At 36.2% G+C, this 18,572-nt stretch overlaps 1 protein-coding gene across 1 annotated transcript in view; it reads left to right on the top strand.

Annotated features, from left to right (window-relative positions):
- The window catches only part of LOC118749276 (protein furry-like), a 1,083,341-nt gene that overhangs the window by 815,961 nt on the left and 248,808 nt on the right, over positions 1 to 18,572 (top strand). The window contains exon 20 of the mRNA XM_036484076.1: positions 14,421 to 14,526. Coding sequence (XP_036339969.1) covers positions 14,421 to 14,526 — 106 coding nt within the window. The remainder of the gene's footprint in view (positions 1 to 14,420; positions 14,527 to 18,572) is intronic.

Here is an 18,572-nt window from a genome sequence, read left to right on the forward strand (position 1 = left end):
TTTTGGTTTTGGTTCGAATGAAAACAAGAAGCAGTCCGAGTCTTGGTTCCACTGCAGCCCAAGTGCACTTGTAATGGACGTGTCGAGATTCAGATCCGTTGCAAACTTATCTTCTCTCAATCGAACCTGATTAGAGTGCCATTTTGCAAGTTGAAACACACCCAGTTTCAACAATTCTGTCACCTCCTCCTTCATTTGTGAAAGATCGACCATAGTGTCACCTCCACACAAAAGATCGTCCACATAGAAAGACGACTGCACGATTTTCGCTCCAATTGGGAACTGGGACGCATGTTGTTCAGCCAAGTAAACCAAACTTCTTACAGCTAAATAGGCGCGGAGGCCATACCATACGTTACCGTGTTCAGTTGATACGTACGAATTTTCTCAGTTCCTCCACAAGATGTACTGAAATTTTCTATCTTCCTCATGCATTAGTACTTGCCGGTACATATTGACAATGTCGGCAGTAAGCACAAAACGATATAATCTAAAACGAAGAAGAAGAAGAATTAGATCACACTGAATTGTTGGTCCAACCATTTGAAGTTCGTTTAGTTATTTTTGTGTTGTTGTTCGGCAGGAAGCGGCAAATACGACTCGCAGCTTGGTCGTTGTGCTTGAGGGCTTGAGCACGCAGTGATGTGGGATGTAGTAATGCGGGTTTCTGAGGTTTGGGTTCTCTACAACGCCCATATGTCCCAAACCTTCATATTCGTTCATGAACTCCACGTACTGTGATCTCAATTGTGGTGATTTTGTTAGCCGCCCTTCTTGTGCAATAAACCGCCTCAAAGCTGTATTATATGAGTCGCCGAAATATGAAGGGTCGTCGTTGAAGGGAAGAAGGCTTCCTTGACACGGTGTTGATGTACAAACGCTCGCAAATATGTTGTTCACGAGTCCATGCTTCTGTGACCACTTCCTCTAGCTTCCATAACCTTTCCAATTTAGCTTCCAAAGATTCGCTAGCTGTAAATAAACATGAAGATTTAGTTGAGTTGTTGCCTGCTTGGTAGCGTCCTGACACAACCCATCCGAACAAGGTTTTTTGGAGAATTGGTAGATTAGATCCGAGTTTAATTTGGCCGACAGCCAAAAGGCTGAAGAACGTTTCTGTGCCCAACAACAAATCAATTTTCCTAGGCAGATAAAATTCATCATCAGCGAGGACAATATTGCTTGGAATGTTCCATGATGAAATATCGATTTCTGGGTCGGGCTGATAAGCAATATGGGGTGTTATGCAAAAAGTGAGAGGAAGTTCGAAACCAGTAACTTGCGATTTGATGGTGGTTGAGGGCTTGTACTTAATATTTGTTGATGACTTACCGATGCTTTGAATGTCGATATTTTGCTTACTTCTTGGCAACAACAACTTTTGCGAGAATTCTTCAGTAATAAAGTTAACTTGAGAACAGGAGTCCAGCAATACTTTACCCATTCTGTAGTTACCCGAGGAGTCGCAAACTAGAATTTTGGCAGTTGCAAGGATTACGTTGTTCAATGAATCGTTGTTCATGTGTGTGTGTACGGCAGCCTCGCGTGAGGTGTGAGTCAGATTTGTAGCATTTTGGCCTGACGAGGATCCACGATGAAGTAAGCCGTGGTGCTGCCTCGAGCAAACCTTGCACCTGTGCGCTGATGGACAATGAGCAATTTGTTGTCCCTTCTACAAGCAATTTATGCAAAGTCCATTTTTCTTTGTGTGATCGAATCGTTGGCCAATACTGTGGTGGTTTTTGTGTGTGGTTTTTGCTCGTGCAAAGTGAACAAGGCAAGCTGGAGCAAGTAAACAAGTAACCCTTTGATTGGTTTTTCGACTTACCAGTGGCAGATTTGCTGGTCGTTTGAGTGATTGGAGGAGAAGTGTGTGAACTGTTGATAGACTCCAGATACTGGCAATGCCTTTCCAAAACCCTAGTACAATCTTCCCATGTAGGCAGTGTCTTGAAGTCCAGTGACTCCTTCCATTTCCGATTGGCCTGCTCATCAGTCTTCTGCAATACTAAATGAACAAGCATAGCTTAAGAGATTTGCCTATCACTACCTAGTGATGAAAGGGAACCGTAGATTGCTGAAGCCTTGTCAATGAGACTCCTCAATTGAAGACCATCTGATTTCGTAACTGCTGGTAGCTCAAATAATGATACTAAATTCTCTAAAAATATCAAAGTTTTGTTGTCATACCGCTGATTCAATCTGTCCAATACCTTCGAGTAATTTTCATTTGTCACCTTAAATGCTTCTACGGTTTCCAAAGCCTGACCTTGAAGACAATTTCGCAAATGGTTGAACTTCTCTATGTTTGATAAGCTTAGCTCACGGGTTTGCTTACATGAATTTATGAAATTCTGATATTCGGAATACTTGCCGGTAAATGTGGGGAGCTTTAGTTGTGGAAATTTTGAGTTCGCCTGCATTATGCATGTTGTGTCCGACAACGTCACATTGTGGTCTTGAACCAGCTGCGATTGGATGGCAAGTTTCGTGGTAACGTAAAGGTCTTCTAAATCAGCGCGTCCTCCATCGTCGGTGTCCAACTTCTCGATGTCAGTTTGTATAGAAAGAACTTGCTTAAAGTAGGATTCAAGAATTCCCAGGCGACATTTGTATTCTGCATTTGAAAGAACCTTTCCACCAGGTCATCGACTAGCATCAACGATATTCCTAATGCGCGAAATATTTTTCTTTGTGTTCGCACGCTGCTTTTTCAGTTCATCCAGAGACATTTTCAATCTGAAACCAAAGAAAGTTGTATAGGAAGTATGGAAATCAAGCAATATCTTTTTAATGCAGAGGACGTTGTGCGCAGGACGAAGGCAACCGTGTGAACAGATGATCCTCGAAGAGAGAGCGGGAATACGGCAGCGAAAAATATCCAAATTAACGTAACGACAAGGTGATAGCGAAGTTATTCGTTGAACTAACTGACGGTGACGGTGATGGAGCAGCAATGGCGACGATGTGTGAAGTTGTGTGTGCGTGCTCTACTGTAGCAGTGAGGAAGCAGCAGCGACGATGGCTATCGTGTGCACCTGAATAAAATACATACGTTTGACGGACGATGATGTACAAATTGGTCTGACTACCAGTAGCGACGGCAATTATTTTGTATCCAAGTGTAGGAAGTTGAAGTGAATTCCACCGATGACAGAGATGACTGCGTCTCCAAGGATAGCGAAGAGGACTCTAAAGCTGAACCCCAAATGTTCAATAAATTAACTAAATGCTCGTGCCCCACGTTGGGCGCCAAAAAATGTAGGGTTGCAGAGCGTTTTCTGCACCCGCTCTTATATTCAAAAAAGCGAAAAAAGCAAATGGGCAGAGCAAATAAAAATACGATGCGCTATATTTGGTGGCCAGCTGTTAGAATATTTTAATTTCCAAAACTTCATTGCTTAAATACAAAGTACAATTCAGCGTAACTATGTATATTACCCTAAACGCTATTCGCACTTGGTGCATATGTTGTTGTTATTGTATACTAGGATCAACTTAGCGTTAGGCCAGGCGAGAATATATGTACATATGTGCGTATGGTTGTCAAGCTACGTAGGCGGGAAAACAATTAGGCAAATTGGAGTATATACATACATACATACATACATAAAAGTGCATAAAAAGTGGGAGCGCAGCATAGCTAAGACTATAATATAGTGTACATTATTACGTACATACGTATTATCATGTATACAAAGTGGGAGCGCAACATAGCGGCAGAACGTATGTATGAACTAAGATTGTACATACGTATGTATTTATTCTTTGCATTGAGATGAATGACTGATGCGATGTCGGCCTTGACCAACATACGAAATTAAATAATTAAATAAGTAGGTGAAATAGCTGACGATGCAGTTGTTCCCAATCGCTGACCCAACAGAGCATTTCTTCCTCCGCCCTGTCGAACAGCGGGCCAACACTGATGACCGATCCCGCAGTTGAAGGAGGGCCAGCAGTGCTGTCACTGCCTGACATGCCAGATTCGACCTCCATACCTACGGGGCATCCTTCGCATTAGTATTTTCGCCCGCCAGCGCAACCGGAACAGGCTCGTCATCCCCTCTGGAGTCGGTCTGGTATACCTTCATGACACCCTGTTTTTCGGCGAAAGGCTTAAGAGACTCCGAATTCAGAAACATCAGCGATTGCCAAACTCTCCGTCGGAGTTCTCAAACCGGACTATCTTCCAGATGTGTGCTGGAAGATCCGGGTTACAGTAGCGGCAGATATCTTCCGCCTCCCTCAGCGAGGAAGTGCCGAGGGAAGCGGGTGCAAGGAAAGATCCCCTTGTCCAAAGCCTCGAGTATGGCTCCCTTCCAAACCTCCCCGACCAAAGGTTTTGCCGCCCTGTAGAGCGAGGCCGACCCCTCCTGCGATCTCTGCCGCTTGACAGGGTCAATATGGGATGCGCTCGCAACCCCAGAAACACCCTCACCACAGCCCTCCTCGAGCACTCGAGCGTTCGCGCGTGCTGCTCAGACAGCTACGCAGCACCCTGCTCGCCGTAGCGCGCCAGGATCTTGGTGGCCATGCGACGGTCATCGCGTGCTTTCCTGGCCAGCCCAGCGTGCCGTTTAGGCCTAACGGTGAGATTTCCCACAGATTTAGCCGCAAGTTCTTGGCTGTGGCGGCCACACTGTCCAGTGCCCTCACGTCCAGAACCGCAGACAACTTCATCTGCGGTCCTACCTCCGTACTGGATGCAGGCGAATTCGCCCGTGCCCCTAACCCTGAGTCCAGGTGCGGTGGTTTCCCACCGGCACCTCCCAATACCGTCGCAGACAGATAGGTCGGCTCCGACCCCTGACTGCACCTTGTAGCATCAGCTGCCCCCCTGAGGCGGCCCGGTGCCGTAAAAATACAACCGATCTGGTAAACCCCTGGCTTCAAACCCTCCAATAGGCACAGTGTCGCTTAACACCCTGGATTGTGGGGTCGGCTGTTCTTGGTAATCGCTCACAAGCAGACCGAACCATAGGAAATGGAGTGCATTCGCACAGTACTCGGAGGTAGAGACACGATTACACTACCACCCGATGATAAGGTCTGATTGTGATTCGACTAAGCCCCCGCACCCACGGAAAGGTGCCTGCCCTAGCGAAGGAAATCAATTGCATACTCTTGAAGAAAATTTCGGATTATTGAAAGAGACGGCGGGGTATCTCCCATACAAACCAAATTTTTCATACTACGTCCCTCTGGAAGTGTTCATGGTAGAGTACTGGAGCCTAGTATGGAGATATATGAAATAAATCGCATACTATTGGAAAAGTGGGAGCTATTGGAAAAGGGGGCGTGGCACCTCCCATACAAACCGAATGTTTCATACTGCATATCTCTAAAAGTGTTAATGGTAGAATACTGGAACTTGGTATGGTGATATATGAAATCGATTGCATACTCGTGAAGAAAATTTCGGACTGTTGGAAAAGGGAGCACCTCCCATACAAAACAAATTTTTCAAACCACGTACCTCTGGAAGTGTTAATGGTAGGGTACTGGAGCTTGGTATAGAGATATATAAAATCAATTGCCTATTCTTGGAGAAAATTTGGAGCTATTGGAAAAGGGGGCGTGTCACCTCCTATACAGACAGAATTTTTTATACTGCATATCTCTGGAAATGCTCATGGTAGAGTATTGGAACTTGGTACGGAGATCTCATAGAGAAAAGTTGGGGTTATTTGAAAAGGAGGCGTGGCACGTCCCATACAAACCGAATGTTTCATACTGCATATCTCTGCAAGTGTTAATGGTAGAATACTGGAACTTGGTATGGCGATATATGAAATCAATTGCATACTCTAGAAGAAAATGTCGGACTATTGGAAAAGGGGGCGTGGCACCTCCCATGTAAACCAAATTTTTCGTACTACGTACCTCTGGAAGTGTTCATGATAGAGTACTGGAGCTTGGTGTTAGGGCCTACAAACGTACCGACTTTTAGCTATCTTTGAATGGATTTTAAGTTCTTCTGTAGGTGTGTTTGTGAGTGAAATCCTCCTAAATGGGTATTCGGATTTTAACGAAATTTTTTTGTGTGTGTTTAAGTGGGTCTCTGGAGTTTCACAATTTAACACGCCAATTGGCGCTGTAGTTGAGTTATTACCAAAATCTTATTTATGATCCGATTTGGCTAATATTTAACATATGTATTGGTAACGGCAAGAGCAATACTATTGCAAAAAAGTGCTGCCAGGTGCCACTGGAGTCGAGTTATTACTAAAAATCGCCACGTGAGAAAAGGTGCCGTGAATGTCAAATTAAATCGACCTGTTTCACCATTGAGTAAATCGAACTCTTCTCTGTTACGATTGGCCCAATGGGTGTGCTTTTGGAAATGTTCTGGGTGTGAAGAGGAAGTGTTCTGCAAATTGGAGAATTTCAAGAACTTCTTCACGGACATAATACTTTCGTTAGGTTATTTAAGGCGGCAAACGACCACCAAACCATAATCTTAGCAGGTTAGCTTGCCACTGGAGATGGTAAACGTGAATTGTTGGTGATAATGTTGGACCAAAATGCTTCAATAAAAAAATTTATTTTGGGCGGGACGAAGTTCGCCGGGTCTGCTAGTAGAAAATATTTTTACAAAAAGTGTTTAAATACAAAACACGTAATATCATATGTCCCAGTGATGGAAAAGTAGGCACAATAGTGCCTTTTTGGCACTTTCATTCACAAAAACACTTTCACAATTCATTCATATACTTATATAACAAACAAAAATCACTTAAAAATTAAAATAAAAGCCATCATGACCAATTCCATTTTTATTTGTTGATATATATTTTGAAAAATTACTCATTAATTTTCGATTCTCGAAAATCGAAATCTTTTCGTTCTAATTCGTATTTTTTACTGGCATTTGGAAATTATGATATATCTATTCGATGCTATGGGTGATGTTCTTTTGATCTGCCGCTTTTATTTTTTTTTTTACAAAAAAAAAAGATGACATTGCACTTTTCATAAAAAATTATAAATGCATTTTTTCAAAAAGGCCATATTTTTTATACCTATAAATAATACCTATATTTTGGTATATATGGCATTTAGGTGTTATTTTTGTTGTTTAAGAGTTTTAAGAGAAATTAAAAAAAAAACTATTTTTATATAAAATCTCTGTTCTCCATACTATGCACAATTTCCACTGTACTGGCGAGGTAGTATGCTTGGCGCGTTTAGCGCTACCTCACAAGTACAGCTATATCTCCGAAATGGTAATTCTTAGGAACAAAAGTTTTATAACAGTTTTTATAGATAACTGCCCTGATATATCTACACTTTTGTGGCACCTATTTTTATGACACACCTTACAGTTTGGCTGAAAAATGCAAAAAACCAATTTATGTGCCCTTTGACCTCAAATAAATTTGCTTGCGGATGTGGAATCGATGGGACCTTTTAACATTTAATGTATAATAATAAATTTCAGCTCAGTGCGAATTATTTCCAGATTAACCCCATTTATTGAGCTAACTTGACTGGGATAAACTAGTTTTTTTTTTGTTTTTGGTATTTTATAGGCTTATTGATCAGTACATTTATGTGCCAGAGAACACTGTTCTTCACGTTTAAACCCGTTTTTTTTTAATTTTTCTTAAAACTCTTAAAAAACAAAAATAACCTTAATTCTACATATACCAAAATATAAGGATTGAGGCAAGCTATCTTTAAAAAAAATGAGGCCAAAAAAAGATGGCGGTTTTGAAAAAATGTATTTATAATTTTTTATGAAAACGTCAATGTCATCTTTATTGTTTTGTGAAAAAAAAATTAAAAGCGGCAGATCGAAAGAACATCACCTATAGCATCGAATAGATATATAGTTATTTTCAAATGCCAACAAAATATAAAATAAAACAAGTAAGAAAGTCTAAGTTCGGGCGGAGCCGAACATTAAATACCCGGCGCAAGTATTAAATATATGTTTTTCACCTTTCCGAAAGCTACCGCTACATGGTAAGCCGGGGTGTATCAATTTTGAGTAAATTAGCGTCCTTAAATTTCGAAATATTGAAGTTTCAAGCATTTCTGAAATTCTCCGTTATATGAAAAGCGGCCGTAATTTTAGTCCGATTTCAATAATTTTCAACTTTTTGCTTTTATGTGGCAAGCATAATAACCATACCGAGTTTGGTACAAAGTGGTAGAACGGTTACCGAGATACATATCTGTGATCATAAGTGGGCGGTGCCACGTCCATTTTCCAAAATTTTATCATAAACGTATTTCTTGGTAAAGAAAGCATTAATTTAGAATAAATTAGCTTTAACATTTACTGATTTATCGAAGATTTTGTATTTCTCTAAATTACAGTGATATTAGATGTGGGCGCGGTTATTGTCCGATTTTAAAAATTTTCGGCCAATTGGTATGCTGTACCAAGGCCAACAACTGTGCCAAGTTTGGAAGAAAGTAGTACAGCGGTTACCAAGATATACACATGCAACCGTAAGTGGGCGTGGCTAAGCCCATTTTCCAAACATTTATAATATTCTTATTTTTCGTCTAAAATTTATTGTAAATATCAATTTTGAGTTAATAATCTTCAGTAGTTACTAAAATATCGCAGTTTCCGTATTTCTGAAAAGTACCGTTATTTGGGAAGTGGGCGTGGTTACAGTTCGATTTCGCCCATTTTCAATACCAACCTACCTTGGATAAATGGAAACCTACATACCAAATCTCGTTAAGATATCTCAATTTTTGCTCGAGTTATCGTGTACACGGACGGACGGACAGACGGACAGACAGACATGGCTTAATCGACTTCTCTATTCATTCTGAGCATTTATGTATACATTTTATTTATTTATTTATTTATTTCGGTCAAAGAAAACAAAATTCTTACTGACTATGCTATCTAAAAAAGTAACAAGGTACAACTTAAAGCTAATAGATAGGTGACATTATAAAATCAGAGTAGTTTTAAGATTAACTTTTTTAACACCACTCCGGGAAGCGATATATCAATATCGTCGTTATCATTGAGTTTATTAATCTCTCTAAGGGCACGACAAATTGGTGCATTCATAGCATACATTGACTTGGAGGAATGCAAATAAATAAATAAATGACATAGACAAACAATGTTTTGCATAACGTACGCGACATTAGAATACTATCAGAAGCAAATCAAAAAATTACCGTTATTCGAGCTCTAACTTCTCCTTTTTCTCAGTTTTATAGTTAGTTGTTATTGCAAATTTTATTTTAAGATGTAATTGTAATGTTTCAAATCTCTTAATTTAGTTAATAGGAAAGAGAAAATAGTTCATTTCATTAGAGAAAACGGAGTCGAAGAGACGTTCAGTTTTACTCTACCATTTTTGAGTTTTAAAGTTCCAATAAGCTGAAATACTTCTATAATATAAAAATTCGAGTATTTTTCTCTTATTAATTCGTCTTAAAACCCCTTTTCAGTTGTTTTTATTTTTTCAGTCCTGGTTGACATTTTCATGGAAACACCCATATATAGATTCCGACGAACTGATAACCTCCTCCTTTTTTGGAATCCGGTTAAAAGAATACGTATTCGCCAAGGCACATTGAACAGGTAGTATCAGTGGAGCAGCTGATTTGATTTTCCTTCAAATTATTTGGCCTCGAAAATGTCAAATATATTTATTTTTATTCTCACAAAAAATCTAAATTGTTAGAATTTTCTTGCATGTGAAACCTTTTTCCATACACAATAAGCGATTGAATAGCAGCTTTTGGAGCGTTCACCCAACTGAACAGCACAACCGCTGATTACTGGGCATTGCAAAGGATGGATCAATGCTTCGAGAAGCAAACAATTTTTATCTTTTTGCAATTTAAATTTTTTATTTTTTTGTATTTTACATGGCAGGCTTTGATTTAGAAGAAAAAAATCAGAACAGGTTTTGACATTTTCGATACCAGAAGCAACAACAAAATACACGCAAATGTTGTTTTCGCTCTAATTTCCGAGCAGAGTAACATACAGGGGTTTTGGTACGCACGCCGTCGAATTTTTTTTTTGCGTCATCCAAAATTGGCCTGCGTGCGTTTGCATTTGATTTCATTGAGTGAATCGTCGCATCAAAATGTCACGCAGAACAAAAATGGGAAATTGAGTTATATAGCGTTCTCATTGAGCCATTAACTTAAGTTTATGGTTTGGAGTTTAATAAGGCATTCACATTGAGCCACTAACTCGTGTTTATGGGCCATTTTGGAGTTTAAGCCTTAACTCTACTCTTAAACTCGGAAATTACCATACAAAAAATATCGTTTAACGCTCCTTAAATACCACTTTTTTTGGAGTTTATGCGAATGCAACCCTTTTTTGACCCGATTAGGTTTGTGTCTTTGATAATCCAAACCTGCAACCAACCTACCGACAGTTAGTCTGTTCCCGTACCGCAGGATTTTATCAAAAATAGTCCGAGGTCGCTCCGTGCACATAAGTCCAGCATATCAAGAATCTAACTATGAAAAAACAAAAATGTGGCTCGATAGAACTTTTTATGCTACACTACAAAAATTATCTAGCAGAAGTAAAATATAAAGAAGATATCGATGGTTAAAGTTAAATTTTTTGATTTTTTTAGATATTAATATCTTCTGAACAACATAACCTTTTAAACAACTAATGAAGTCAGAATATAGGTAATAAATTTGTCTTTCATGTACGTGTATAACTTATATGCTTTTTATATTTCTAGTCCGGAAATACTAAAAAACACAAAAAAATATAAATATGTTTTTTTAAATGGCTTTTATATAAAATTCGTTTCAAAACTGGTTATAGTATATACGTCGCATAATAATATTTTATTTATGTTGAAATAAGCATCAATAATTTTTTAATTGATTAAGTAGTTTCCGAGATATTAAACACATAAGAAATAGAAAAGTTGAACTTTAACCTCTTTTATTGGCTTTGGTTTTTATTTGTACCAAATAATTTTGATATGGTTGAAATCAGCGTAAAAAGTTCTATCGATCTTCGTTTCTTGTTTTTTATAGCTAAACGGTTGGTATTCTAGACTAATTAGGGCTGTGCGATTAATTGATTACTCAAAATTTTAATTAATCATAAATTAAATAACTCAATTATTCGATTAATTGGAAATTATGATTACTCAAAAGTTCAGTTACTCGAGTAATCAAGATTTTTGATTAACCAAAAACAAAAATATTTGAGTAATTTGCTTTATGATTAATCAACATTTCGAGTAAAATGAGTAATCAACATTTCAACTCTTTACATATGTATAAAGTAGTTAAAGTTCCTTGATACTTTGAAAACAACGTTTCTGTTTTCAAAAATGAAAGCAAACAATTTTTTTCATATACAGAATGTAAAAAAGAAAATAAGCATTTTCCAAAGCAAACTCTGTTAACGAGCAAAATTATTTTTTTTGAGTAATCATATTTCAAGTAACTCGATTAATCATCGTTTTGAGTAATCAAAATCTTGATTACTCGAGTAATTGATTAACCGAATAATTGTTTAACCAACTTGCTCGAGTAATCGAATAATCGCACAGCCCTAAGACTAATATATGTGTGTGTGTTAAATCCTGTTGTACGGGCACAGACTAAATGAGAATAAGAAAAAGTAAACAAAAAATGTCAAATTAAACTGTGAGTTTCTTAAATACCCCAATATGAACACTTGAACGCTTCATACGCTAGCCGTTCAATTTCGGTTGGTCCCATACAAGTTGTACGTGCATGAGAAATTTTTGACAGCAAAATGGCAGCGTGCGTGAATATTAATTTAGCCGATATTAAAATATGAAATGATTCGGGGAGATAGGTGCAGTCGTCTTGCATGATTTGAGATGGAATTGGTCACATATATAGTTTAACTAATAATAATGGGTATTAATGCTCCTGCTCTTCTCACTTACGTTTCGGTGAAGCTTCATTTTGTTTTATCCGTGGAATATTCGCTGGCAACTGATTGTGCTGAATTAAATTTGGGCAGCTGACTACAAATATACAACTCAACGGCTGATGGTTTAAACTCGGTTTAACCCTGCCTGATAGGACGTTTAAACTTAGTTTAAACTACGTTAAATTTGACCGAAAAACTGCGCACTGAGTTTAAACTTAGTTTAAACGACAAACAGAGCTAAAGTCTCACTGAAAAACTGGCCCTTAATCAATTGAACAGCCAGAAAGCTAACAAAATTCTCCATAAATGCGTTAATTGTTATACACTAGACGATATATCAACTGAAACGTTATTAAATTTAGTATCTCACGTTTATACATCATTTTTCAATAAGACTACAAGTTTTCGAGATATTTAGAAAAATTTATAAAAGCAATACTTTCCCGTATGACTTTTCAATTCTTCATTACTTTAGTAAACAAGTGAAAATGAAAAAATTGGACGAGATTTATTTCAAAGATTTTTAGGTTTTCTAATGATTATATAATATTTAAAGGACCATGGACTTGGTCACGCCAATTTGGTCAGTTTTCAACATAGTGGTAAGTGAAATTAATTACGGATGTGCAATATTAGGAATCATTTGATTAGTACATATGTTAACTAAATAAAATGTAGGTGAGCAACGCCCATTTTAAGTCCATTTATGTGTTATTGAAAATTGGAGCGGAATGGTTTCATTAGTCACCAAAGAAGCACATTTTTCGCGGTTTCTAAATTTACCGTTATACGAAAGTAGGGGCGTGCAATAAGTATTAAGATATATGTAGATATTTTGGTTAATTCCATTATGTCAAAGAGACCGTAAGAATTAAGAGAATTTTTTGTCGATAAAAGACAGAGATGCATCCCTTTTTTCGACATAACCTTCACAAATATTACTCGATCGGTATGTAATAACTACCAAACTGAAGCCGAGACTTGCTTGTACTGATTCATGATAATAATATGATAAAAATCACTCAGATTAAACAAAATTATTCAAAAAGAATAAAAATGCTAAACAAAAAGCCCGGTGAACTTCTTTTAATTACAATTTTTGTATGGTATGTATAATAATAAGTAAACTAACTAGTGTTTGTCCAATTTGTGCTAGTTCAGTGTTTCCATATTCGTTTGCATAAATTAAATTTTTTCACGGTGATAGAAAATAAAGGTTTTCTTATTATAGCTCCCCAAATTGTTCCCAAATTTGCAAAAATTCGCAAAGTATAGCTAATATGAAAAACTGATTAGTATATTTGGAACCAGCGACCTAAATACACCCCAGAAGTATGAATGCTGTTCTTTACATCTTCTGACTAAAGACCAGTGCAATTATCAACACAACAATTTCAATTTGGTTGAAAAACAGATAAGTTTGAGAGTAACCTTAAATTAAAGGACTGCCAGAGATGATATTTGAATTTGTCGTTTGCCTTTGCAGATTCATTATCTAATAACATCCACCAAAACTTTTTGCTGAACCCTGAATCTTCAACAAGATTCCGTCTTATTCGACCAGTGTACTTTGTGTCACTTGGGGGTCGATGCGCGGGCTCTAGTAATTAAAATAAACGATTAATATTTTACAGGCTTGTTGTTGACCTCATCATACAATATAATTTCACTATTACCACAGGATTTAAGAAACATTAAATTTTCGACCCGCCCTAATATACATGACTTTTCGATGGATCTGATAGCTTTTGAGAAAAAAATTAATCATTCCAAATTTTTTGTGTTTTTGATGAAAAAATTTAAAAAATAATTCAAACTAGCAGGCGAAAAATGAAAAAATAACGATTTTTTTGCCAAGAAAATCGATGGATAAATTAAAAAGGATTGAGTTGCTCATACGCCATGTACCCATGCTCATTTTTGATACAAAAAATCTTTGTCCATTTTAATTTGATCTCTCATTCCTTCTTAATTTACCCATCGATTTTCTTCATTGGTAGCTTAATTTTTTTTTGTAAAGAACCAGACTTCTGTATGAAAAATTGATTAAAAATTCGCCATTTTTATTTTTCCCCTATTAAAGTTTCAAATTGATTTAATTTTTTCAACCCCATCGGAAAGAAATGTACACGGTTTATGGAGAATTTGGTTAGATTTCATTTGCCATATCCTTATTAACGTCGTTCAATTGTTTCGTAAGATATACGTAATTAAGTGGAACCCTTTTTTAGCTGAATAGCGGTAAATTGCAAATATCTCGAAAACTTATCCATAGAAAAAAACGTTAACTCGATTTTGGTAATCAGCGAGGAATTCTAAATAGGATTTGGATAGTCGCATCCATGAAACACTTTTGCTGTAAACCAGTGTAATTACCGATTCAACTCTTAAATTCGACCTGTCATCCGAGTTTTTGCTAATGAGGCAAACTTTGTATTGTCGCCTATAGGGACATTAAGTCTATTAAAATTCTTTCTTTATCCGATTTTTACAAGCACTAAAGATTGTTCCTTTTTATATATCTACACATTCGCAGGTCAAGCAGTTGGAGGCATTAATGACTCACGTATTCAAGATTTAATTGTAGAGAAGGGAACGATTCACACAAAACGGCACAGTGGCGAAGATCCTATCAAAACGGGGTGAGTAAAATACATATGTAGATATATACTTACATATACACTATGGCATTTTTGGCTTTCCTATTCGCTCGTGAATAGGTTTTCATTCGCTGTCAACGTCTCATAGTGTAACGTCCCAAGATCAATGAAATTTTCCACTGAAGGTTTGTACACAGGTACATATGAAGAAAAATTAAAAATTTTTGCAAAATTGTATGAAGAACATCTCGCATACTTGTAGAACTGGAAACTAAGACATCTGTTTTGTATACTAAATTTAGTAGCATTGCAAGAAAATATAATATTTGTGCAAGACTTGAGGATATCTTTAACATACCTAAAAATGTTTAAAGTTGGTCCACTGCCAGGCCCACCTCCCATATAACACACCGCTATAAAATGCACATATATAGAAAAATTCTACCGATTTTAATAAAACTTTGTACACTCAAGTGTTTTAATAATACACTAGTGATCCCGCACGACGTTAAACCGCCCAAAATTTTATTTTAAAAACCTAAACAATAACCGAAATGTTTGTCAGTTATAAGCGATCCGAGTGCCATATTTCATTTAAATCCGTTCAGCCATTTCTGAGTGAAGAGGGGTATTTTTAACTTCATCAAATTTCAAATCACTCTGTACTGATAAAGAAGTTCTTAATTAAAAATAAAACTTTAATTTCACCTCTCATTTGGTATTTGTAAACATATTTCAGAAATAAAGCCTTTTCAAACCCAACTTATTGAATAATTTTAATGTCAGGCCTTATTCATAAAAAATAAAGTAGGTTTTAAAAGCTTTATAAATTGACTTTTCATACATTTTTCAATTTATAAAACTTTTTTAAAGCTACTTTATTTTTTATGAATAATGCTATAACTTTTTAAACACGTGGCAACCTTCTTCAAACATTCCAAATGTTCAAACTAAAGATTTACACTCCTTCGTATTTTAATAATTCATATAATTTTGTATTAGGGCCATTCCATTATGACTGGTGGGACATTTTACTCCAGAATGTGATCAATTGTGAATTATAACTATGTCATCGGAACTTACACTACAGCGAAAGATTTTTTTAACATAGAACGATAACTAATGCATAAAATTGCTTTAACATAAATACCAAAAGATTTCTTCATTTTATGTAACTGTCATCAGGGCTGCCGCTTTATAATTATTTTCCTTGCCAAGATTTTTACAGTACACTAAAAATAGTTACCAAAGTACCAAAAGTAACCAAAATTTTCCCAAAGTTACCAAAGCTTACCCAAAATTTAAAAACATAAAGAAAGCTTAATTTTTAATCATTTTAATACAAATGAAAAAAAAATAGTGAATAACAATAAAAAAGAAACAAAATACCTAGAATTGAGATCATTTCATTAACATGTATTTAATATATTTGATGCACATGTTTTTACATTCATATGTTTATGATTAGAAACAAATGCTTGTGTAGTGTCAACCTTACCATCTAGTAGCTATAACTTAATTGAAATTCTCATTCACAATTCCAATTTAAATTGAAGAGTAAATATAAAAAAAAACTTTTTAATATACAACGCTTTTATAAATGGACTAAAAAGTAGAAAATAATACTTCTCAGTCCCATAGAATTTGTTTTGATAACTTTTGATTTTGAAATTTTAGCAAAAGTCATTATAAACAATCTATGAAATTGAAAATGAAAAGCGTGGGGCGCATGTAATACACTTGAATTGATATGAAAAGTAATATATGAATGTATGTATGTGGGTATATGAATAACGACCGCTTAAAATCGATTTCAAAGTTCTACTTTCGCTGTAGAAATTTTAGGTCTACGTTATGTAGTTTGACTATTGTCAATTAAATCGAATGCTTTGTATTGCATGCGCTCCACGTTTTTCATTTTCAATTTCATAGATTGTTTATAATGACTTTTGCTAAAATTTCAAAATCAAAAGTTATCAAAACAAATTCTATGGGACTGAGAAGTATTATTTTCTACTTTTTAGTCCATTTATAAAAGCGTTGTATGTATATTAAAAAGTTTTTTTTATATTATTTATTCTACTTTTTAGTCCATTTATAAAAGCGTTGTATATTAAAAAGTTTTTTTTGTATTATTTATTTTCTACTTTTTAGTCCTGTCTGAATAAAAGTTTGCAATAGATATTAAAATAATTCAACGATATTAATAGAAAGGTGCACACACATGCATTTACATATGTATGTACATACAAACGAGCACCAATTAATTTTATTTAAAGAAATGGCGTGTCGTCTATTTCCGGTGTAGCAATCGTAGTACATAGGGCGACATCTAGATGTCATCTACCTCGCCCTATTCACTATGCTTTTTTATAGGAGCTTTTCAAAGCTTTGCTTTATGGTGTCGGACACACAACATTGAAAGTTTCTGGAACACAACATTGAAAGTTTCTGGAACACAACATTGCAAGTTGATAAAAGCGTTGTAATAAAAAGGGAACCTGATAACGGCAAATAATAGCAAATGTAATTTCATTTCTAAAGATATTTGAAAATGTTCAACAAAAGTTAAAAAACTTACCAAAAAGTTACCAACTCAAATTTGTGAAGGTAACAATTTCCAATTTTGGTAGAATTCTACCAAAACGGTAGCCCTGACTGTCATTTGAATGAATGTGACTGGTGGGACACTGAATATAACTCTATTTTACCATTGTGCACTTAAAGACGAATTTTAGCCAAAACACTTAATCTTCACGAACGATGTTTTTGTGTTATAAAATATGAACTATACACTTTCGTTAAAAAAAAATAAAAATTAGAAAAAAAATGTATATAGCCAGCATGAACGAACGAATAAAGATCCCCCAGGACGGCGTGCGAGAAAAAAGATATTTTTTTGCAGTGACGTGAAACCTGTGTGTGAATGAAAGAACCGATTAGAAAATGACGTCATCAACTATTCTTTTTTTCTCAAATGCAATTTCAAATACACGGTTGCCGTGCTGGGTGATCTGGTTAGTTGGGTCATGTATAGCCAGGCATGGGCAGAGAACGAGCACACGATCACTCCTTGGCTACAGCGGCCAACAACACATACCGGTTAGAAAAAAAAACAAGCTGTCAAGTGCAATGCTCAACGCTCTTATGTATGTAGGTATGGCGCTCAGTACCAGGGATGAAAAATTTAAATTTCAGATTGTACCTAATATAAAATAAATGTACCTAAATGAGACAGATTGTACCTAAAAAAAGTTACTCACTCATTTGTAGTTTTTTTATAAATTTTATTTAAAACATGAATACAAAGGATGGATGTACTTTAAACATGATTCGGTTTTTTTTTTTTAACTGAGCCTATATCCATAGATTATAGTTTAATGGGAATCGGAGAAGCGTTGTTTTTGTCTAATTATGACTACTGAGAAACATTGCCGAATAAGACAAAAAACACACTTTGCGAAGTATACTTCTTTATCCAGCAACAACACGAAAAGTCTGCTAATTTATAATAATAATAATAGATTGGCGCTTACACATATGTTAGTGTTTGGCCGAGCTTTTCCTCCGATTTGTGGCGTGCGCCTTGATGTTGTCACACAAAGCGGAGGGACCTACAGTTTTACGCCGACTCCGAACGGCGATTATATTTTTATGAGAAGAATAGAAATACACTCGGAGGTTTGCCATTGCCTGCCGAGGGACGATCGCTGTTAAGAAAAAACCTTTTTTCTATATTTTTGCGATATTTCTTGGACCAGGGTTTGAACCCTGGTGCTGCGGAGTGGAAGCACGCACTGCTTACCACTACACCACAGCGGCCGACATGCTAATTTATGCGATTCCTTTTAATAGGTGCAACAAGTCTAGAGAAAATAATCTAATTGCCGTAAGTAACTTCGAAAGCATTTTAAATATATTTCCAGAAATCAAAAAGCGAATATAGGTCAATAATAATAATTGTACCTAAAATCTACTGACTGTACCTAATGTACCTTTAAGTCATCAAACGTCGGAAAAAGTAGGTACTTTTTCATCCCTGCTCAGTACGGCAATCAACCAACTACGAGTACTACATACATATTAGG

Source organism: Rhagoletis pomonella, unplaced genomic scaffold (genome assembly GCF_013731165.1).
Source record: "Rhagoletis pomonella isolate Grant_MI unplaced genomic scaffold, Rhpom_1.0 Rhpom_scaffold_00014, whole genome shotgun sequence".
In the NCBI taxonomy this organism is placed as follows: domain Eukaryota; kingdom Metazoa; phylum Arthropoda; class Insecta; order Diptera; family Tephritidae; genus Rhagoletis; species Rhagoletis pomonella.